Raw genomic sequence first — 22476 nt, 5'->3', positions numbered from 1 at the left:
TCCGCCAGGTTGGAAGAGATGGGCAGAGAGCGCTGGCATCAGCACTGGTTGAAGCCGGGGACTGCGTACGGAAATGCGGACTCTCTTGGGTTGCTGGCACCCTGTGCTGGCGTGCTGGGAAAGTGGTGGTTGGGGACCAGCTGAGCGGGTCTGGAGAGGCTGTGGAGCCCCAGAATTCGCCAGTGCCATTTCTGGGAACTACTATAAAGTGAGCTCTGCGTCTGCTGAAGTGCTGTTTATGAGGCAGTAAAATCTGGAGCCAAGCTGCCTGAATGTGTCCTGACTTAGGACCAAGATTCTCCTGAGCAGAGAGCTGTTTGAGGAAAGCTTAGGAAAGCTGTCGAAAAGGTTAAGTGAGCTGCATTGGCCGGGAATCGAACCCGGGCCTCCCGCGTGGCAGGCGAGAATTCTACCACTGAACCACCAATGCTCCAGCTGAGCACGCCTCCTCCCCAGCTGTTCTGCTGCGCTGGCTCGCGGGACGTGGGCACGGCTGTAACCTGACACCCGGGACAGTCCAGCATCAGTGCTGCTCCACTCTAGAAGGCCAGGCCCCTGAGGACGCCCACGGGACACATGTGTCTGCCGTTCTGCTGACGTTCAAGAGAAGCCAATGGGACAAAATGCTTTCGGAACCCTTTTGGCTCCTGGGGGGCAAGTTCCAGACCTCAGTCTGTTAGCCTTAAAGATTTCAGTAGGTTCTGCATCAGTTTAGTCTTTGGCTGATTTTGCAAAGGAGAACATCATCCCAGAGCTCATCGGGGACCTCTGGGTGAGGACCGAGTCCAAGAGATGGAAAAAAGTCTCAGAGTTCTACATTTAGAGAGTCCAACTCTAGACTCCAGTAGGCATAAAAGCAGTTTTCTTCATGTGAAGGATAAACAAGACATTAACGTTAAAGGAGAGGAGCAGAATTCCCAAGGACTGAATAAACCACAGCTGGGTTGGTCTGAACCCCACCTCCCTGATAATGAGTGGCAGAGGAAAGGCAGGCGGTTCCTGAGTCACTGGATGTCCACCCCCGAGACTCAGCTGAGCCTGCAGACTCAACGGCCCTCCTGCCACGTTCAACGTCTCTCTACCTCGACTGTAGCTGAGCTCAGAACAAGACTAAGGAAAGAATGAATGCTCTCTGGGCAGAAAGGGTTCGGAGCTACGGGTTCTGGAGGCTGACTGCCGGGCTCAAACGCCACCCCTGCCGCGGGAGCTGCCGGACGCTGGTGGTGGGACTCCTCTCTCTGGGCCCACCTGCAGAAGGAAGGCAGAAGTTCTCACCTGCCTGGCTGTCCCAGAGTTAGGGGCTGAGACACAGGAACAGACCTGGCTGGCTGAGGGAGACCCCACATCAAGTTCTCCAACCTCCGGGCCCCCAGGCCCTCGCTGGGAGCTGGGGGCGGAAGACAGAGCCCACTCACCGCTGGCTGCCCCCTCCTGTGTGGCTGCGCAGTCCTTGGGGCTGGGGCCTGCCTGCTTCTGCACCACCAGCCTGGGCTCGTCGGGCTCATCGTCCTCGGGGGTGACCAGCTTCATCAGGCTCTGGTTGCAGACATTGGCTACCTCCTTGATGTCTGAGTGTGCCGATGTAAGGAGCGGCCCCATTCAGGAAGGACTGAGAACCCGTTCTGCTCCCCCAAGCGGCTGCCCTGTCTCCTTCCTTCCTGGGGGACTTCTCACCCCCGAGGAGGGCAGAGACTCGGCAGCCTGGGCCTGGAAGAGCCGCTTAGATCTCTTGAGGACGCGGCTGAGGCCCGGGCATCCTGGGCTGCCTGGGCCCTCCCAGGTCACGCTCCGCTCTGCCTCCTGCTCCAGGGCTGTCTGCAGGCGTGTCGGGTCCTGGGGCCCCCTCCCTACCCAGGGTGACCTTGTGCCCCTCAGGGCTGCCCTTGTCTCCGCTCTCTGGGGTGAAGGATACTCCTCTTGCGGTCGTCGTAGGCCAGGCAGGGCAGGACAGCAGTCAGGATCCCTGAGGAGTAGGGCAGCATGACGCGGCCGGCCAGCTGGATGAACTCCCGCAGCCAGCACATGGCCGTCAGCTGGATCAGGTCATCTGTGGGGGGATGGTGTCCCGGGATGAGCACGGCCGGTGCCCGCCCCCCATGCGCCCACGGGCGCTGGAGCCCTGGAGTGGGGCTGAGGGCTGGCGCGGCTCCCGGCCCCCTGGGACTCCCACGCTCTCGCCCTTTCCTGCCGCGGGCACCAGGGGCACACGGACGGCAGTCCTGCAGCCGCCCGTAAGAGCAGCCATGGTGCTCCGCCCTCCGGTGTCCACGCCCCGAGGGGACTCTGCAGCCCCTCTCATTAGGAGCGGGAGTTTATTTCCCCACTCCCGGCCCGGGGCTGGCCGAGAGACGGCGGGAGAAAGGACGCCTTCAGCCCCGGCCTCGCTGACGCCTCCCGTCTTCTGGAATCCGCCGACTCCACATGAATGCACCTGGGCTAGCCCACCAGGTGACGGCACTTGGAACGACTGTCGCTGCTTGCCACAGGTGACAGCTGGACAGCCAGACACTAGTGACACAACGGGCCACCCAGCCTCAGCCCACCCCCAGCTGACTGTAGGCACACGATTCCCCCTGGCCCTGGCCTGGCACAGGGGGCAGGGCCGCCCAACTGACCTGAAGCCTGAGGTCAATAACAAGGGACTGAGATGGGCAGGAGTTACATTTGGCGGTGGTTTGATACTCAATAGAAACAAAGTTACATGACCCCAGCTTCCAAGCCTTTCAATTCATGGTGCTGATGCCAAGCCTGCCAGCAAGGAGGCCTCCAGATCTTCCCCCATCTAGGGCCAAGACCAAGTGAAAAGGCCTCCATGCTGACAGAAGCAGAATCTCTCCCATAAGGCCCCACGGCTCTAGGACCCACCGCCACACCGCCTCCCACTCCCAGCAGGACTCTGCCCAGGACGGGGAGGGGGGCTTCTGAGGAGGAGGGGGTCCGCAGGCCTGCCACGTGCTCACCCGTGGTCTGGCAGTGGATCACCAGGATGTTGGCCATCTCCGCAAACTTAACACTCGAGGGGTTCTTCTTTGTTTCCTTTAGAAACTCTCCAAGGACCACCTCACACCTGCAGTGAGTGAAGGAGGAGGGAGATAACCCTGCCACCCGGGCCAGGGAGCCTCCCCAGTGCCGTCTCTGCTCCGCTCGGCATGGGCGCCCGGGTCAGAGGGACCATTTCAGAGGCTGGGGGAGGAGGCGCTCTCGGCATCCCAAAGCGGGAAGCTCAGGCGCCAAGAGGAGAGTGAACCTCAGGTTCTCCTGGCGCCTGTGAGGGTGTGTGGAGCACGTATGCAGCTCCGTGCTCCCCTCCTCACTCACATTTTCCGGATCTCTTTGCCATTGTCGCCCAGGATCTGGAAGAGCCCGTCCAGGATCTCTGGCAGGTAGTCCAGCAGGTTAATGTCGGGCACAGACTCCAGCACCAGGATCTGACCCAGGAAGGAGACCGTCAGGGAAGGTCATGGCCCTGGGGTGTCCCACGGGGGAGGGTGTGCCAGCTGCCGTTGCTTTTGTTCAGCGTGCAGGAAAACAGCAGCTCAGACACCCTGAGGAGAAGCGAGCCCGCGGGAAAGGCAGGCAACCCGCGGAAGAGGATGGCTTCAAAGAGAAATCTGGGTGTTTCCGGAGACGAGGAAGGAACCCCGTCTGCTTCAGAGGCGAATGTGATGGGCTCTGGGGGCAGAGCTGAGGAAATGTGTTTTGGGATCATGTGCCATCACGGCTCCTGGAGGGGCAACAGTGAGGCGCCTCCACAGCCACGGGACGCGTCCAGGTGGGTCAGAGAGTAGGCTCATGGGCAGTGAGAAACAGCCTCAGGGCCAGATCTTACCCAGGAGATGATGAACTGCCGGGCGTACTGGTTGTTGGAGTAAATCCTCTCCCGCAACAAGGGGATGAAGCCCACCAGGTCGAACTTGTTGCTCTCCGTCACGATGTCCTGGGGGTCAAAGGCATATGAGCTGCTGCGGGCTGGGTGGCCTGACCTGGCTGAGTGCCTGACTTCAGGGGTCAGGTGGCCACAGAGGAGGAGGACAGAGCCTGTGTCAGGCAGACCAAGGGACAAGCGAGGATGGACTGAAAGTGGGAATCAAGGGGAACAGAAGCAATGAAAAGGCAAAACCCTTCCTACACCTCTAGGGTCTGGACTGAATGCCCAGTGAACTGAGCATACACTGCCCGACACTGGGGGCGGGGTGGGCCAGCTCGTGGGAACACTAGGGGCGACGGACGGCTCTGCAGTGTGATCCTGCTGCTGATGTAACTCTCTATACTCAGAACTGCATGTTATCCCACTTACTGTATGTAAATATTTTTTTTAATTAGGAAGACCATCCCAATGATAGAGCTTCAAAGCTGCATAGACAGATGGAAGAAAGAAAAGCTAAAAGTAAAAGTGGGGACCAGGTACTAATACCTTTAAGAGGCGGTCTAGGAGCTCAGATCCACTTTTTACATTGGGGTCTGGGTCAGCAGCCAACTACGGGAGACAGAGGTAGAAGGATCAGTCAATTTATTAAGGCAAAGAATCCACTGGAATTCTATAGCAAGGCCTTGGGGGAGCCTGTTCACAGATGGAAGGAAGGTAGGGGAGGCAGGGAGGCAGCGTGGAACTGGGGAAGGCGCAGAGATGCGCTCGGAGGTCCTGCTCTGCTCAGGAGCCCGCAGGGCCTGCTGCCACTGGCCGCGTGGCTGCTTCCCGCTGGCGTTCCCCAGGGCTTTCCAGCCTAACAACGCCGGGTCCTCTCCCCACTCCTGGAGGGGTGGCCGGAGCAGTTTCGAGGCTGATTCTCTAGAAACGACCTCATGGAGGGAAACTCCGTGATGCTGAGAGGCGCTGATGAGCTAAGAGGGACCCCAGAGCCCTTCTAAGCAGAGCTTTTTCCAGAGTTCATGGGCTGTGCTCTCCTCACAGGGGAAATACAGTCTACACCATGGACAGAGGAGCCTGGCAGGCTGTAGTCCCTGGGTCGCCAAAGAGTCGCACACGACTGAGGAACTAACAGTGCAGAATCGCCACCGTCGCCTTCTACAAGGGAGGTCAAGTGCTGACCTCTGACCACTGACAAGGGAGGTCAGTGCTCTCAGACGGCTGTCTTCCCCCCAGCTTGGGGTGGACTGATATTTTGTAAAATGCGGTGAAGTTAAATTAACAGAGATGTGGGGGGAAACCAAACATAAATACAAGCCCACTTTAAAATGTATCATCAGATTCAACATACAAGGAACGTCCCTGGCAGCACCTGCTCATCTGCTCCCCTGCCTCTGGGGGAAGGCAGCCGGCACTCAAGTCCCGGAGGGTCAGGTCCGGGAGGCAGGGGGCGAGCTCAGAGCAGCTGGAGCATGGAGGGCTCACCTTGCTCAGCCCGTCGAAGAGCACGTTGAAGTGGGGCAGCACGGCGCCTCGGGCCACCTTGACGATGTTGTAGAGGGCCTCACAGGCGTAGTAGCGCAGCCTGCTGTCGGCATCGCTGAAGCAGGTGAGCACCGGCTCAATCAGCTCTTTCAGGTAGAGCCCCGAGTCCTGTGACGCAGTGGGAGCGCAAGTGCTACTCAGAGTCAGAGCCCGGGGTCCCAGCCCCGGCTCCCTTGGAGGTGCTCAGACCTTCGACTAAGGGCTGGGCTCAAAGGCTCTTTGCAAGCCTACCTCTAGGGTTACGGGCTGCACCCAGGAACTGGGGAGCCAGGTGGCAGAGCCAGCCGTGCTGACCCGGGTGTACACAGAATGACAACAGAAAACACGCGTCTGTGACCCCCTGCTGGGGTCAGGGGCAGAGTCGAGGCCACGGCTGGTGTGTGCGTCCCTTCAGGATAAAGGCGTACCTTGCCCAGTGCGATGGAGCAGGCGGCCAGGCCGATGAGCCCCCCTTTCCGGCTGTGGGGGTGCTGAGATAGGGCAAACTCCTGAGACAAGGTCTGGATCACATGCTTGATCTGCACCGTGTTGTTCTGGGCCACAAACTCCCGGACTAGCCTGGAGAGAGAGAAGAGAGGGTCTTACGCCAGTGTGATCGGGCTACTCCTGCTCCTGCTGCTGGCCCCGGGGCCTGGCGCCGGGATGAGGGGTGCAGAGGACCTGCTCAGAAAGAGGAATCGGAGTCACAGGTCCTGCCCTGCCCCAGTTCCGCTGCTGACTGGGGGGCGCTGGCTTTCCCTTTCCCTTTTGTGGTCTCCAATTCCCCTTACTGAGAATGGATCAAAGAACAGTGACCAATCTCAATTGTGAGAAGGCAACCAATGTTGTGCTGGGGACCAAAACCTGCAATGATCCACCGCCTTCATTCAGCCCTTTGCTTAGCCCTCCATTCAGGCACTCAAGCAGTTCTCTGTCATTTCCAGCGACAGGGCTGAACTGGGCCCACGTTCAACAGGCAGGATCCACACACAGCAAGTAGGTGCAGCCACAGCACACGGCGTCACCACAGAAGCCAGATGCTGCAGGTAAGTCTCCCAGGGTGGCGCCACCTGAGTGAGACCTTAGAGTCAGCAGCTGGCACTGTCCAGGAGAAGAAAGGAAGGCCGGGCACCTGAGGCACAGAGAAGAGCCTGGCTAACGGCAGTGCCCAGAAAACACAGTGTACCTAGAGGCGGGTGAGGAGCCCAGGGTGTGCTTGTGCGAGGGGCGGCTGAAGACAGAGCAAAGGACAGGCGAGCTGTTGGAAGGTTCACAGTCATGGGGCGGCGCCTGCAGGAGAGGCTGCGCTGCATGGGAGGGGCTGGTTTGACAGGAGATACACTATCCCCAGAGGATAGCACCCCAGCTCTCAGGTCAGAAACAGGGGGCTTAAACATGGCGGAGACAGTGGTAAGAACAGGGAGGAACAGTTTTAAATTAAACAGAAAAGCATTAGGATCCCCTGTAAAAGGGGAGAGGACAAGAAGGGTAGAGACGCTTGTGTTTTAAGATGCCGTGAGATGGATGGGAGGGGACGACACCGTTCCATCATCAGGTGAACGGGACTAGCAGAGACGAGGTGCCAGGAAAAGGCTGCATTAATGGCCTGTGGGGGGCCTCCTGCTTTGCTGGTTATAGCGTGTGATTCCACCAAGCCCACCCCTGGGGACTGAGGGCTGTGGACGGACCAAGGGCCTCGGGAGGAAGGCAGTTCCATAGGTGGCCACACTTCCTAAGCAGTGCAATAAACCCGCTGGATTCTCAAACAGAACCCCAGGCAGACGAGTCTCAGTGATGTCAGAGTTGAGTGTCCACAGACAGCAGCCCCTTGAGAAATGCCCTGCAGGTGAGTCATGAAGCAGCGAAGCATTGGTGGTTCAGTGGTAGAATTCTCGCCTGCCACGCGGGAGGCCCGGGTTCGATTCCCGGCCAATGCAGGGCTGCTTTTTTGGCCCCTTCTAGGCAAACTCCCTCAGAGCTCCTGCTGCAGGAGCCAGCTCCTCCGCCACACCCGGCCTGCCGCAGCCAAGGCTGCTCTGAAGCCGGGAGCACCTCCCTGCCCGGGGAGCGTGACCAGCAGCTGGATTCTCCACACATGTGCCACTTCCTGGCTGTGGGACCAAGGCCCGTGTGCCCTGCGGCCGTCAGGGGACTCCTGGGCACCCCCCAGCCCTGGCCAGTCTCCAGCAGGAAGCTGTGGTGAAGGCTGTGAGCTGTGAACAGCTCCACACACCATGTGGACGGGGGAGGGGGACCACACTTCAGAGAGGAGGAAGCCCCCGGAGTTTCAGTAGGCTTCTTGTTACTGAGAGGGAGGGATCTGAGGTGGTTTCTGTCCTGATGGATGAAGGCAAATCAGACACACAGACACCCCCCCCCTTCAGCCCCCTCCTGCTCTGGAGTCTGAGCTTCTGTTTCTGCGGCGGAGCTGATGTGGCAGCCTCAGAGCGTGGCCTCGGACTCTGGGAATCAGTATGTGGACAGGAGGCTGGTCCTGGGGTTAAAGGGAGGTGCTCACACAGCAGCTGACAGCCAAAGCATTGGCGGTTCAGTGGTAGAATTCTCGCCTGCCACGCGGGAGACCCGGGTTCGATTCCCGGCCAATGCAGCAGCAAACATTTTTTAAAAATTCATTAAAAAAAAAAAAAATCCAAGAGACTGGATTTGAGATTTCACACCACTCACAGCATTGGTGATACACTCAAAACCTGAGAATGACTTTTTCCTAGCTTGATTTTCCACACCTGTCTCCTAACTTCTACGATCTAGCTTGTTGTCTCCTTGTGCCTGAGGAGTGCTGGAGGGAGGGGTCACCAAAGCCACTGCAAGCAGCTGTCCTCCCACTCCCGCCCAGATGGGCTGCTGGTGGCCTCTGCCTGCGAGGCTCCTAGGGAACCAGGCTGAGCTGTTCAGCCCATGTGAGCGCAGGCCCAGGACGCGGAGTAATGTCTTTCATGAAGCTCCAGCAGGGCAGCCACAGAAGACCCAGCCTGGCCAGCAGCACAGCCCCTCCTGGAGCCACCTCCTGTCTACCTCCTTGTTTCATGTCACAAATGGTCCCTGAGCCACTGGAAAGGGTCCCCCAGCCTGCTGGAGAGCCAGCAAACGGGGTGCATTCCCTGCCTGAGGGGCTTTTGCTAGAATCTGGTGGGTGAGAAACGAGAGGGCATGAGGACTTTCATGCAAAACAGGAAAAAATCTGCTGAGGACCGTGCAAGGTGAGGACAGGTCAGGAGAGAAAGAGCGTGACGCATCTCTGGTGGGGAGGGGATCCAATGTGGTTTCATGAGGGGCAGCTTTTGAGAGGGGTTCTGAGGAATGAGTAGGTGTTCATGCAGGAGAAGGAAGCTCAGACAGAGGGAAGCTCATGCGTGAAGGCTCAGAGGAAGGACAAGGGCACTCGGTTTGGCAGCTTGAAAGGTCAGAGGTCGGGGAGAGGCTGCGCCCATTCACGGGCTTGGCAGAGGAGGTGGCCTTTGCTCTGTGAGCAGCTGCAGATGGTAGGGAAGGTCTGCAGCGGCGGGCGGTGTGGTCTGACCCGCACTGAGGGAGCGCTGAAAGCCAGAAAGGCTGCAGAGACCGGACGCTGGGAGAGCATGAGGAATGGGCACCTTCGTCGGGGCAGGCTGGCAAGAGCAACAGGGCCTCCAGAAGCAGGAGCAGACGGGCAACAATCCCCGACCCTGCTGTTTGCTCCACACCAGCTGGAAGGCCCCTCACCCTGAATCCCACCAGGACGTAGCTCAGGGCACCCCAGGTCACTGCAGACATGATGGCCCCTTCAAGTCCCAAGGCTCTGGAACCCCAAGTCTCTGCAGTCTGCACCCCTGCACATGAGAAGAGAACACTGTCCACAGCCAGGAAAACAAGACAAACAGTGGTTTCTTCTGGAGGGCAAACCCTGAGAACAGGTGGTCAGCAAATCCATCCGCCTGTGGAGCACTGGACCAAGCCCTTGGGGTCACAGCAGGAAGACCTGTCCCACGAATCAGGCCCACACTCGCTACCTGACACTCAGGGGGTCAACAGAGGGCCAGCTGCCTCTCCAGTCTGTAGCCTGGCTACACGCGCAACCTCCCTCCAGCCAGACCCAGCTTCCTACTGGGCCCACTAGTCTACTCCGTGGACACTTCCTGTCCAGACCGCCCCACAGGCAAGCTCCTGTCTCATTCTACAGCCTAGCCAGGCCTCAAACGTCAGCTCCAACCCACCCCTGCTTCTGCTGACCATCTCAGGAAGGACCACTCCTCCCCGGACGCTGCATTCTGGGCTCACCACCGCATCATCGAATGTCATGAATTCTTCCTCACATGTTTCACATTCCCAGCTCCACAAGCCAAAGGCAATGTCAAACACTAAACAAACCCCGTTAAAGACAAAATCCTTTCAGCAGAGCCTACAGAGTGACAGCACTTACACAGGATGTGCTGGAAGCAACAATAAGGCTGAGATGAGCACCTCTATTCAAGGGCTTAACCAATGACTCAAGTATGAAAATAGCAAACATTTCTGAGAAGCAGAGCGGGTGATGGACAAAACCGGTGTCACTGCACCTTCAGCCAATAAAACCACAGACATGGAGCCATGTCTGTACATCAGTTCTGAGTCTCCTACTCATCAGAGCAATACTCATCAATACAATTTGCTGGCAATGGCAAGATCCAGGGCAATGATAAGCAGCTGTGGGGAGAGACGGCACTCAAGAAAGCGGAGCTTGATGAGAGAAGTGTGGTTCTGGACATGCTGAATCTTAGAGCTGAATGGGAGGGTCCTCTTGGCAAAATCCAAATCCTTTAGTGGAGAAGGAAACCGAAACCAAAGCAGTTAAGGCAGTGGTTCTCACCTGGGGTGATTCTGCATCCCCAGGGGACATTTGGCAACTGTCTGGAGACATTTTTGGTTGTACTAGTGATGGAAAGCTACTGGTGTCTAGTGGGTGAAGATCAGAGATGCTGCTAAAAACCCTACTGTGCACAAGAAAGTCCACCACAACCAAGAATTACCTGTCCAAAAATATCAATAGCACTGAGATTAAGAAACCCTGAGTTAAGGAATTTGCCAGAGGTCACAGAATGAGCGACACACAACAGACTATACTAGGCCCTTACAAAGCATTCTGCGGTGATGGAACTGTTTGAAAATCTATGCTGTCCATTATGGCAGCCGACAGCCACATTTGGCTATGTGAGATACAGGCAGAATGACTGAGAAGCTATATTTAAAATCTTTATTTTACCTTTAATAATTTAAATGTAAATAGTCACCATGGCCAGTGGCTACCTTACTGGACAGGGCGGAACTAAAGCCTCTATTTCCTGATGCTTAAACTGGCATTCTTTCTGTTTCACTGCTTGCCTCTTTCCACTCTTCTGAAATTACCTACCCACCTGACTTTGTCACAAAGATTTGGCTGGGAAAAAAAAAATACACGTGTAAAATAACAGCAGAAAAATCTCAATGTTCCCAGTGAAACGCTTTGCTTTATAATAAAAATAACTAAGCAAAATGTCAGGTCATGGTTACACATACAGTGGGATCCCATTATCCACAGTTTCCGATACCAACGGTCAACAGCAGTTCAGAAAATATTAAATGGAAAATTCAAAAATAAACAATCTATAAGCTTTAAACTATATGTTGTTCTGAGTGTTGAGATGAAATCTTGTGCTGTCCCACCAGGACATGAATCACCCCTTCCTTCTGTACACTCATGCTATATAGCATATATAGAGTTTGGTGCCATCCAAGGGGTTTCAGGCATCCACTAGGAGTCTGGGGACATATCCCCCACAGACAAGAGGGTGCTACTGCACATGTAATTAAGACTGCAGAAACAACAAATTATTCCTACTTCCACTTTTGGAGAAGGGTTATATGACAGAGATAAAACCATCAGCCCTCTGAGCCTTGAGATCTTAGATCTGACTTCTTCATTTGGCCAACTTATTTTCTTTTCACTTCTCAAAAAGTGGGTAAGAAATGAGGCAGGTCAACATCCATGACAAATTCTCACGCTTCCCACCTCCTTCCCACCGGAGATTACTCTCGGATTTGCTCGTTTTGGTAGAGACCACACTGAGGACGCATCATGCGCCAGGCACTGGGCTAAGCACCGTACATACCCAACATCGCTTCACTCTCACCGCAGCCCCTTTGAGGTACCAGGAGGTTAAATAATATGGCCCAGATCACACAGTACTGCCCATCTCCTGCTGTTAACCACGACACCGAGATCCTAAAGCTTGGGGCAGCAAAGCTAGCTGCAAAAGCATGACGAGCTGCCCGGAGGAGCGGGACCCGCAACATCCAGGACGGAGTCCCGGCTCTCGGAGGAGCAGACCCCGCAGCAGCCAGGACGGAGCCCCGGCCCCACTCCCCGCGCCCCAGACCGGGCCCACAGCTCTTACTTCTCGATCTCCAGGGCAGCCACCTTCCGCTTTTCGTAGAGCTTGTCGTTGAGGGCGCGCACGATGTTGGGCGTGAGCGGCGCGAAATCCTTCTCCGGGTTCATGGTAGCAGCGCGAGCTCGCCTCCCGAAGCCCCGCGGCTCCTCAGCCCGCGGCAGCCGGGGCCGCGCCGGGACCAGGGGCGTCTGCAACTCCGCGCTGTCTCCGGCGCCGGCTCATGGGCCACGCCGCCACAGCCCGAGTCTCGCGGGGCCGCGCGCCCCCTCGGAGCCCGGGCGTGGACCTCGTCTCCGTCCCCCTGCCCCGAGCCAGCCAGCAGCTCACAGGAGCAGTGCCTGCCGGGCGCCAGGGGCGGCGGCCATGTTTCCCGGGTCAGGTGACCTCAGGCAGCTTCCGCCTTCCGCCGCTGGGCCCGCCCCTCACCGGCCACACCCCCGGTGGGTCGGCCAGGCCCCCGCAAGGCAGCACTCCCCGCCCCTACCCTGGCCTGCAGGCCCCCCCAGTGTGGGCCGTGTTTGAGGCCTGCTTAGAGCGGCACGTGTACCATGTACTCCACTGCCTGCACATAATAGCCTTGGCACCTGGTGGGCTTCTGCAGACGTTCCTGACAACGAAGGGGCTCTTGAATCGCTTTGCATAATTTATTCCACACCTACTGAATCCACTAGTTCATTTATTACATTAGTCATCAGTCAATTTCTTATATGCCAATGTTACAAATTAGAGTAATGCCTTCTTGATTTTCGCTATATCCTAGTCACTTGTACTAGTGTTTAAATATTTTCTCTGATCAACTCACTTTAAAAATTTTAAAATTCCTACTTAAGCCTTGTTTATGCCCCATAATGCTGGGTTTGAATAGTGATATATATATTTCTAAAACACATAAATAAATTACAATAAAAAACCAAGCAGTCTGTCTATTGTTATCCAAAAAGTAGATTCAGCTTTTGGTGGGTGTTGAGCCAAAAGGCACGACCAAGCCAAAGATGGGGAGAAGGAAGCATTTATTGTTTCTGTGACAAGTAACACTCATGATGTCCGCCAAAGCAGTGTCTCCCTCCCCCTCAAAAGCAAACTGGGGAAAGTTTTAACCTAAAGGTACATGGGTTTTCATGAAGGGGTTTGAGCAGTGGAGAATTCAGCACAGAACTCAGGCCATGGTCAAAAACGTCTAGGCTTTAGTGATTAAGGTCATGAGAGCCAACATCATCATTCTGTCCTCCTCCTAGGTGTGGGCCTTAGTTCTTCCAGAACTCAAAGACTGTATCAAATTGTTATGTCTGTCCCTTGAGGAGGAGCTAGGACTCTGCTTTATAGCTGAACTGTTTTTCTCGAGACTCGAGTGGTCTCCAGTTCCTAAAAGTGGTTCCCTGTTGTCAGTTGCCAAGAAAATGGGACTTCAAGTGACTGCAAGGAAGTGAATTTTGTCAACACACTGAGGAGGTTTGGAAGGGAATCTCTCCCCATTTGACTCTGCAGATGGCTGGTTCATCAGCATGTGTTTCGAGGATGGAATTTTAAGAAAACGGTTGCCAGGTATCTAAACACTTACAGACCTGGGCTTTCCAGGTGGCTCAGATGCTAAAGAATCTGCCTGCAATGTGGAGACCTGGGTTCGATCCTTGGGTCAGGAAGATCCCTTGGAGAAGGGCATGACAACCCCCTCCAGTATTCTTGCACTTCAGTATTTTCACAGAAACCCATGTAGATCTATGCTTTCATAAATGCTTTTCTACCTTATGTGTAGAGGAAGAAATTCTCAATAAGCTGGTAATTTCTGCCAAAGTCTTCTTTCAGATTTTGTGAGCAAGAATTTAACAACGATTTTTGTGGTTTGTTACAAGATGTGTTTCAAAGCTGTAAGGTTTGTTGTTTGCTTTGCCTAAGAACTACTCATCTATAGAAAGCCTTATTTCTCCTCCATCATTTCAACAATGTTTACTTTCTTTCATAAATGAAACTTATGTGAGACCATCATTGCTGAATGAGGCACACACTGAAACATGTTTAGCATCTGGTTTTAATTATTTTAGATTCAAATGATGCTCTAAGAAAGAAGGAGTCTCAGCTAAATTAGTTTGATTCCTGTAGGTTTGGACTCAAAGCACCTGCCCATCTTACCAGCCGTCTTCAGATTTACGGGAGATTAAGAGCTGAAGTTAGAGAATCTTTAAGACTGTTACAGAAAATTTAAAAAGTCAGGCCTTTTTTTTTGTTAACCGGCCAGATGGAATTTAATCATAACTCAAATTGCACCCAATATTTAAACACTAACAAAATGTGTACCATATAGAAAAAGTTCAGACATAAGAAATTGAAGGTTTAGAAATAAAAAATTTCATATTTTTCTTCTTTTAGTATCTGTTCCTTGGGTGACACAGTGGACTCAAGTTTACGTTTCCCTTTATACAACAAGGGGGTAATGGTAATACACGCTTACAATGGAAAGCAGTTTGCACTTTATAACAGGACAGGAAAACCGTTTGGTGAAGAAGGCCAAAAGAATCGTAGGCTGGTGGCGTGGTACAGGCCCGCGGTCACTCCTGAGGAGACGGTCTCAGCCCCACACCACCGTGACCATCTATCAAGACCGCTTTTCCCGCGGAGCCGCGCCTTCCAGTGATAAGTCACCGCAGTCCACCAGCCTTCGTGACGTCGTCTCGACCCCGCGGTTTGGTCCCACCCTGCCCACCGCCGTGTACGTCTGAGGCCAGCCGGGCTTCGATTGGCCCGTCTGTCCGTCACTCCGGGAGACGTTCGGGGGCCGCAAGGTCCGGGAGCTCCTACTTGAGTCTGTGTAGCTGAGCGTGTGTGAGGAGTGGAGCCGGGCGGCTTGCTGGCGCTGGCAGCCTTGTGGTGAGTGACCCTGAGGGGAACTGACGAAAACGGCGGCCGAGGTGCAGGACGCCAAGCAGGTCGCCCTGAGGGGGCTTCAGCTGGGCAGCTTCCCTCGCTGAGGCGGGCGTTCTCAGTTGCCCTCCTCGCGGCGTCTAGGTTTTTCCCGCGTCTCAGAGACGACGCGCGCGCCCCGCTTCTGTCGGCCCCGGTGGGTGACTCTTCCTGAGGTTCCCCTTCCTTTTCTTTCACTAACGGTGCCTCTCAGCTTCCCTCCCTCCTCAGCGTACTTGACGTCCCCCTCACCTCCGACCGTTTTCCTAATTATATCCCGCTCTCCATCACCATCGCTGCCATAAAATTTCTGTCTACCTTCGACAGGGTGGGAAAGACACCTCAGCGACCTGAAGCGCTATACAAAGCGCTACAGAAATGTAAGCGCTTGTCCAAGTTGCTGACTCTTGATGAGGATAGATTCGTATCGAATACATGACTGTTTTGTTCTTGGTCGTACCCTGTTGACACATGCCATATTGGCATTAGGTATACTATTCAGACCTTGGAACAGAACAAAACCAATAAGGGCTGTCAAACGTCGAGGCTCGATCCAAAACATTGAAACAACCACTGATAGAAAAGACTTCGCTTCGTTAACCTTGTGTGTCTTTACTATGATGACTGTTCTGAAGGAAGTGAGATTGGGAAGGCCGAAGCAGTTACGTTAGTGTTACCAATCCAAACTTGGATTCCTTCCCGGTGTGCAGCAAAGCTAGTCTCCTGACACTGGGTTGTGGTGAAGGGAAATTTAGCATTTGTTGAAGGCACCAAACAAGCAGTCAAGGTAGCTGATGCTCAAAAGGCTCACTCTCTTATTAGGGAGGGTTGGGGGGGTATATAATCAAAACATTGGACGTTTTTCTAATTGGTTGGTGGTGAGGGAATTGGGAATCAGTATCCTTGATCTTCTGGTTCCAACTGCTCTGGGTCAGCATGCAGTTAACTTCTTACACCTGGTATGGGTTTTAGTATCTGCAGAGTAGCTCAAAGAATATGGTTCAGAATATTATCTATAACCTTTAAGGGGAGACTGAAGATTTTTGACTTTGTTTTATGGCTGAACTATTATTTTGTCTTGCTTGATTTCTTTTATTTCTTTGTTTTCTCAACTGATTAAATTTTGTTCTGTGGACTTCAGGGAAGTCCTTAGAGGCTAAAGCTTTGCTATAAATAAGAGGCAGGTGGAGGACATGGGTGCGGGGGAATCTGTGCTGAGAAGGCCTCATAGGATCCTACTCAGATAAATTAGTAGCACAGCTTTAAAATAAGCACTGGATTAAGAATTTAAGAGAAGACACTGAAATGCTTTCTAAAGTTATAGGAAGGTCATTCACATATGAGGGTATGGGCACACATGTGTACAAGAAGTAAAATGATAAGATTTTGTATCTTGTCTTTTTGAGTTAACATACAAAGTAGGAAGGTTCTTGATCAATACTGAGTTAAACAATTTATATGCCTTATTTTCTATGTTTTATATTAAAATAACTTTTATTGTGAAAAATAATGAATATAATTTATGTTGTATTCTTTTTTCACGTTAGAACTTTAGTTCACCTGAAACTTTGGTGCATGATGCGATAAACGGCTGTTAGTAAAGTTTTGTCATTGTTCTGTTGCTATTTGGAAAACCATAACCCATGACCCAAATCTGGCTCACCATCTGTTTGTTGTTTGTAAAAAATTTATTTATTCATTTGGCTCTTTCAGGTTTTAGTTGCGGTGTGTGGGATCTTAAGTTGTGGTGAGAGGGCTTCTCTAGTTTTGGTGCCTGCTGAGTTGACCCTGAGGCATTTGGGATTTTAATTCCCCAACCAAGGATCAAACCCTTGTTCCCTGCATTGAAAAGTGGATTCTTAGCCACTAGACCACTGGGGAAGTCTTCTCACTATTTGTATTTGTAAAAAAATTCTGTTGGAACACAGGAACATCCATTTTTTACATTTATTGTCTGACTTCTCTTGTGCTACAACATCAGAGTTCAGTAGTTGTGACAGAGACTATATGGGCTTCAAAGCTTAATATATTATTGTCTGGCCATTAACAGAAAAAGTTTGCCAACTCCTGAAATAGGACATCCTTTCCTCACTGATTGGATAATGTCATATTCCCACATAGCTTTGATATATACATGTTTGTCTTTGAGCTTTTCTATTCTGTTTTGTCTAGCTGTGCATACATAATACAGTGTTTTAATTCCTTTAGTTCTAAAATAAGACAATATCCAGTAGGTTAATTGCTTTCCTTACTCCCTGTACCAAGTTGTTCTCTACCTTATTTATTCTTGGCCCTTAGATCCTTCATACTAATTTTTGTGATTAGTTTATTAAATCCCATAAGAAATCTTTTTGAGGTTTCAACAGGAATTGCTTTGAATATAGCACATTAATTTGGGAAGAGTTGTCATCTTTACTATATTCAGTCTTTCCATTCATGAGTGGAGTGTATCCTGATGGTTTTCATGTCTTTTAATGTGATCTTAAGATTGTTTCCTTTAGAGATACATCAGGGAGATGGGCTTCCCAGGTGGCACTAGTGGTAAAGAACCTGCAAGTCAGTGCAGGAGTCAGAAGAGGTGTGGGTTTGATCCCTGGGTCAGGAAGATCCCCTGGAGAAGGGCATGGCAACCCACTCCAGTATTCTTGCCTGGAGAGTCCCATGGACAGAGGAACTTGGCAAGCTACAGTACATAGGGTGGCAAAGAGTCGGACACACTGAAGTGACTTAACACACACACATAAGGGAGAATCATCTTGGTTTTGCTTTCATGTGATTGTCTGGTTTTAGAATTAGGACATTGCTGTCTTTAAATGATATGAGATGTGTTTATTCTTCTGATTCTTGAAAGATTTTGGTATAGGATTGTTTTTATTTTTTAATTTTTTGTTGAATATTTGATAGAAAACACCAATGCATCCATCCAGGCCTGGCACTTTATTCTTGAGGTTTCAATGAAATTTAAAAAATGAGAGCAGGGCTTCACTGGTAGCTAAGTGTAAAGAATCCACCTGCCAGTACAGGAGATACAGGTTTGATCCACATGCCTCAGAACAGCTAAGCCCATGTGCCAGCACTGCTGAACCTGTGCTCTAGAGCTGGGGAGCCAAAACTACTGAGCCCACGTGCCCTAGAGCCCTTGCTTTGCAACAAGAGAAGTCACTGCAATGAGAAGCCCCCATGCTCTGCAACTAGAAAAACGTCCACATGGCAGTGAATTGTAATAAATAAATAAAATTATTTAACAAACTTTTAAAAATGAGAGTAAATTCGATTTGTTTCAGTTCAGTTGCTCAGCTGTGTCTGACTCTTTGCGACCCCATGAACCATAACACGCCAGGCCTCCCTGTCCATCTCCCAGAGTCCACCTAAATGGACTCATGTCCATTGAGTCAGTGATGCCATCCAACCATCTCATCCTCTGTCGTCCCCTTCTCCTCTTGCCCTCAATCCTTCCCAGCATCAGGGTCTTTTCAAATGAGTCAGATTTTAGAATCAGAGGCCAAAGTATTGGAGTTTCAGCTTCAATATCAGTCTTTCCAGTGAAGACTCAGGACTGATCTCCTTTAGGATGGACTGGTTGGATCTCCTTGCAGTCCAAGGGACTCTCAAGAGTCTTCTCCGACACCACAGTTCAAAAGCATCAATTCTCCGGCACTCAGCTTTCTTTTTGGTCCAACTCTCACATCCATACATGACCACTGAAAAACTATACCCTTGACTAGACGGACCTTTGTTGGCAAAGTATAATGTCTCTGTTTTTAATATGCTGTCTAGGTTGGTCATAACTTTCTTTCCAAGGAGTAAGTGTCTTTTAATTTCATGGCTGCAGTCACCATCTGCAGTCATTTTCGAGCCTCCAAAAGTAAAGTCATCCACTGTTTCCCCATCTATTTGCCATGAAGTGATGGAACCAGATGCCGTGATCTTAGTTTTCTGAATGTTGAGCTTTAAGTCAACTTTTTCACTCTCCTCTTTTACTTTCATCAAGAGGCTCTTGAGTTCTTCTTCACTTTCTGCCGTAAGGGTGGTGTCATCTGCACATCTGAGGTTATTGACATATCTTCCAGCAATCTTGATTCCAGCTTGTGCTTCGTCCAGCCTAGTGTTTCTCATTATGTACTCTGCATATAAGTTAAATAAGCAGGGTGATAGTATACAGCCTTGACATACTCCTTTTCCTGTTTGGAACCAGTCTGTTGTTCCATGTCCGGTTCTAACTGTTGCTTCCTGACCTGCATACAGATTTCTCAAAAGGCAGGTCAGGTGGTCTGGTATTCCCATCTCCTTCAGAATTTTCCACAGTTTATTGTGATCCATACAGTCAAAGGCTTTGGCATAGTCAGTAAAGCAGAAATAGGTGTTTTTCTGGAACTGTCTTGCTTTTTTCTGTGATCCCACAGATGTTAGCAATTTGATCTCTGGTTCTTCTGCCTTTTCTAAAACCAGCTTGAAAATCTGGAAGTTCGTGGTTCACATATTGCTGAAGCCTGGCTTGGAGAATTTTGAGCATTACTTTTGCTAGCATGTGAGATGAATGCAGTTGTGCAGTAGTTTGAGCATTCTTTGGCATTGCCTTTCTTTTGGGCTTGGAATGAAAACTGATCTTTTCCAGGCCTGTGGCCACTGCTGAGTTTTCCAGATTTGCTGGCATATTGAGTACAGCACTTTCACAGCATTATCTTTGAGGATTTGAATTCCATCACCTCCACTAGCTTTGTTCATAGTGATGCTTCCTAAGGCCTACTTGACTTCACATTCCAGGATGTTTTTCACATTCCAGGATGTCTGACTCTAGGTGAGTGATCACACCGTCGTGGTTATCTGGGTCATGAAGATCTTTTTTGCATAGTTCTTCTGTGTATTCTTGCTACCTCTTCTTAATATCTTCTGCTTCTGTTAGGTCCATACTATTTCTGTCCTTTATTGTGCCCATCTTTGCATGAAATGTTCCCTTAGTATCTCTAATTTTCTTGAAGAGATCTCTAGTCTTTGCCATTCTATTGTTTTCTTCTATTTCTTTGCACTGACCACTGAGGAAGGCTTTCTTATCTCTCTTTGCTATTCTTTGGAACTCTGCATTCAAATGGGTATATCTTTCCTTTTCTCCTTTGCTTTTTTACTTCTCTTTTTTTCACAGCTACTTGTAAGGCCTCCTCAGACAGCCATTGTGCTTTTTTGCATTTCTTTTTCTTGGGGATGGTCTTGATCCCTGTCTCCTGTATAATGTCATGAACCTCCGTCCATAGCCCTTCAGGCACTCTTGTCTATCAGATCTAGTCCCTTAAATCTATTTCTCACTTCCACTGTATAATCATAAGGGATTTGATTTAGGTCATACCTGAATGGTCTAATGAATTTCCCTACTTTCTTCAATTTAAGTCCGAATTTTGCAATAAGGAGTTCATGATCTGAGCCACAGTCAGCTCCTGGTCTTGTTTTGCTGACTATAGAGCTTCTCCATCTTTGGCTGCAAAGAATATAATCAATCTGATTTCAGTGTTGGCCATCTGGTGATGTCCATTTGTAGAGTCTTCTCTTGTGTTGAAAGAAGGTGTTTGCTATGACCAGTGCATTCTCTTGGCAAAACTCTATTAGTCTTTGCCCTGGTTTATTCTGTACTCCAAGCCCAAATTTGCCTGTTACTCCAGGTATCTCTTGACTTCCTACTTTTGGATTCCAGTCCCCTATAGTGAAAAGGACAACTTTTTGGGTGTTAGTTCTAGAAGGTCTTGTAGGTCTTCATAGAACCGTTCAGCTTCAGCTTCTTCAGCATTACTGGTCGGGGCATAGACTTAGATTACCGTGATATTGAATGGTTTGTCTTGGAAACGAACAGATCATTCTGTCATTTTTGAGATTGCACGCAAGTACCGCATTCAGGACGTATGAGCGGTGAGCAGCGGCTGCGCGGCGCTGGAGTGGTGAGCGGCTGAGAGGGGATACCCCACGTTCAAGGTAAGGAGCGGTGGCTGCGCTTTGCTGTAGCAACTGTGAAGATATATGCCACGTCCAAGCTAAGAGAAACCCTAGTAAGATGGTAGGTGCTGAGAGAGGGCATCAGAGGGCAGACAGACTGAAACCACAGTCATAGACAACTAGCCAATCTGATCACATGGACCACAGCCTTGTCTAACTCAGTGAAACTAAGCCATGCCATGTAGGGCCACCCAAGACGTACGGGTCATGGTGGAGAGTTCTGACAAAATGTGGTCCACTGGAGAAGGGAATGACAAACGACTTCAGTATTCTTGCCTTGAGAACCCCGTGAACAGTATGAAAAGGCAAAAAGATAGGATACTGAAAGATCAACTCCCCAGGTCGGTAGGTGCCCAGTATGCTACTGGAGAGCAGTGGAGAAATAACTCCAGAAATAATGAAGGGATGGAGCCAAAGCAAAAACAACACCCAGTTGTGGATGTAACTGGTGATGGAAGCAAGGTCCGATGCTGTAAAGAGCAATATTGCATAGGAACCTGGAGTGTTAGGTCCATGAATCAAGGCAAACTGAAAGTGGTCAAACAGGAGATGGCAAGAGTGAATGTCAACATGTTAGGAATCAGCTGACTAGAATGGGTGAATTTAACTCAGATGACCATTATATCTACTATTGTGGTTCTACTCTCAGAAGTTAAATAAGTGCCTTCTAGATTTTTAAAACTATTAAATAGTCTCAGAGGGAGGAAAGCAAGGATGTGAGGGAAAACCATAAGGAAATCTTTCTTACATGGCAAAGCTCAGTTAGAAGGTAATGATGAGGTCCCATGAGAAACATTACACAGCTGAATTTAATTTATTGAATAGCATACCCTATTCTGCTTTTTATTGGATTATAAAGATTTGATCCCTGTCATCAAGGAGGATAGGAATTTATTCTAACTCCACCATCAAGCCTGTCACCTGGAAAGAGAAATTTTTGTAGAGAGGGCTTTATAGGAGTTGTAAGTTCAGAGGGCTAGGGTCATTTAAAAAGCACTATCCACAGAGAGAAACAAAGCTAACAGGAGGCCCAAGGGAATTCCAGAAACTCAGACCTGAAGAACATGGATAGAAATTATTAGAACTTTGTACAGCTTCTTAAATTTAGAGACAGTCTCTGGTGTGGGATGAATTATGTACCCCTGTCTCCTGCCCCAAAACATGTTTTAAGTCTGAACCCTTGTTATTTGTGAATGTGATTTTAATTCGGAAATAAGGTTTCTGTAAAGAAAGCTGAGTGCTGAACAATTGATGCTTTTTAACTGTGGTGTTGGAGAAGACTCTTGAGAGTCCCTTGGATTGCAGGGAGATCCAACCAGTCCATCCAAAATTAGTCCTGAATATTCATTGGCAGGACTGATGCTGAAGCTGAAACTCCAATACTTTGGCCACCTGATGCGAAGAACTGACTCTTTGGAAAAGACCCTGATGCTAGGAAAGATTGAAGGCAGGAGGAGAAGGGGACGACAGAGGATGAGATGGTTGGATGGCATCACTGACTCAATGGATATGAGTTTGAGCAAGCTCCGGGAGCTTGCCAGGGAAGCCTGGTGTGCTGTAGTCCATGGGGTAGCAGAGAGTCGGACTTGATTGAGCGACTGAACTGAGCTGAAGATTTCTGCAGATTTTATCCAAGGTAAGATGAGGTCATACTGGATTAGGGTGGGTCATAACCCAGTGTCTGGTGTCTTTATAAGAGAAAGAAGGAGGTTTGAATACAGAGACAGTGGGAGCGCATACACACTGAGGGAAGATTCTGGAAGCAGAGATTGAAATTATGCAGCTGCAACCAAAGAACACAAAGGA

The 22476-nt window shown here is 50.6% G+C and overlaps 1 protein-coding gene, 1 long non-coding RNA gene and 3 other non-coding genes across 6 annotated transcripts in view; 3 read left to right on the top strand and 2 right to left on the bottom strand.

The window, feature by feature from the left end:
• VAC14 (VAC14 component of PIKFYVE complex) overlaps nucleotides 1-12170 on the bottom strand; it is a 75716-nt gene extending 63546 nt beyond the window's left edge. For both annotated transcript variants that reach the window (XM_065924967.1, XM_065924968.1), the window contains exons 1-9: nucleotides 11800-12170; nucleotides 5821-5971; nucleotides 5354-5521; nucleotides 4415-4477; nucleotides 3830-3937; nucleotides 3319-3428; nucleotides 2961-3067; nucleotides 1913-2047; nucleotides 1416-1568 (exon numbers count right to left, since the gene is read on the bottom strand). In XM_065924967.1, coding sequence (XP_065781039.1) covers nucleotides 1416-1568; nucleotides 1913-2047; nucleotides 2961-3067; nucleotides 3319-3428; nucleotides 3830-3937; nucleotides 4415-4477; nucleotides 5354-5521; nucleotides 5821-5971; nucleotides 11800-11903 — 1099 coding nt within the window. In that variant the 5' untranslated portion in view covers nucleotides 11904-12170. The remainder of the gene's footprint in view (nucleotides 1-1415; nucleotides 1569-1912; nucleotides 2048-2960; nucleotides 3068-3318; nucleotides 3429-3829; nucleotides 3938-4414; nucleotides 4478-5353; nucleotides 5522-5820; nucleotides 5972-11799) is intronic.
• On the bottom strand, nucleotides 360-430 carry TRNAG-GCC (transfer RNA glycine (anticodon GCC)). The gene has a single exon. It is a non-coding gene; the product is annotated as a tRNA-Gly (tRNA).
• On the top strand, nucleotides 7259-7329 carry TRNAG-GCC (transfer RNA glycine (anticodon GCC)). The gene has a single exon. It is a non-coding gene; the product is annotated as a tRNA-Gly (tRNA).
• Nucleotides 7930-8000, top strand: TRNAG-GCC (transfer RNA glycine (anticodon GCC)). Its single transcript has one exon. It is a non-coding gene; the product is annotated as a tRNA-Gly (tRNA).
• A 2392-nt stretch (nucleotides 12171-14562) lies between the features above and the next one.
• LOC136158604 (uncharacterized) overlaps nucleotides 14563-22476 on the top strand; it is a 50004-nt gene continuing 42090 nt past the window's right edge. The window contains exon 1 of the long non-coding RNA XR_010661360.1: nucleotides 14563-14658. This is a non-coding gene — a long non-coding RNA (uncharacterized lncRNA). The remainder of the gene's footprint in view (nucleotides 14659-22476) is intronic.

The sequence above is a fragment of the Muntiacus reevesi genome, chromosome 2 (assembly GCF_963930625.1).
Source record: "Muntiacus reevesi chromosome 2, mMunRee1.1, whole genome shotgun sequence".
Lineage (NCBI taxonomy): Eukaryota > Metazoa > Chordata > Mammalia > Artiodactyla > Cervidae > Muntiacus > Muntiacus reevesi.
Note: the sequence above shows the minus strand (reverse complement) of the source record. Positions and strands in the feature narration are given on the sequence as shown.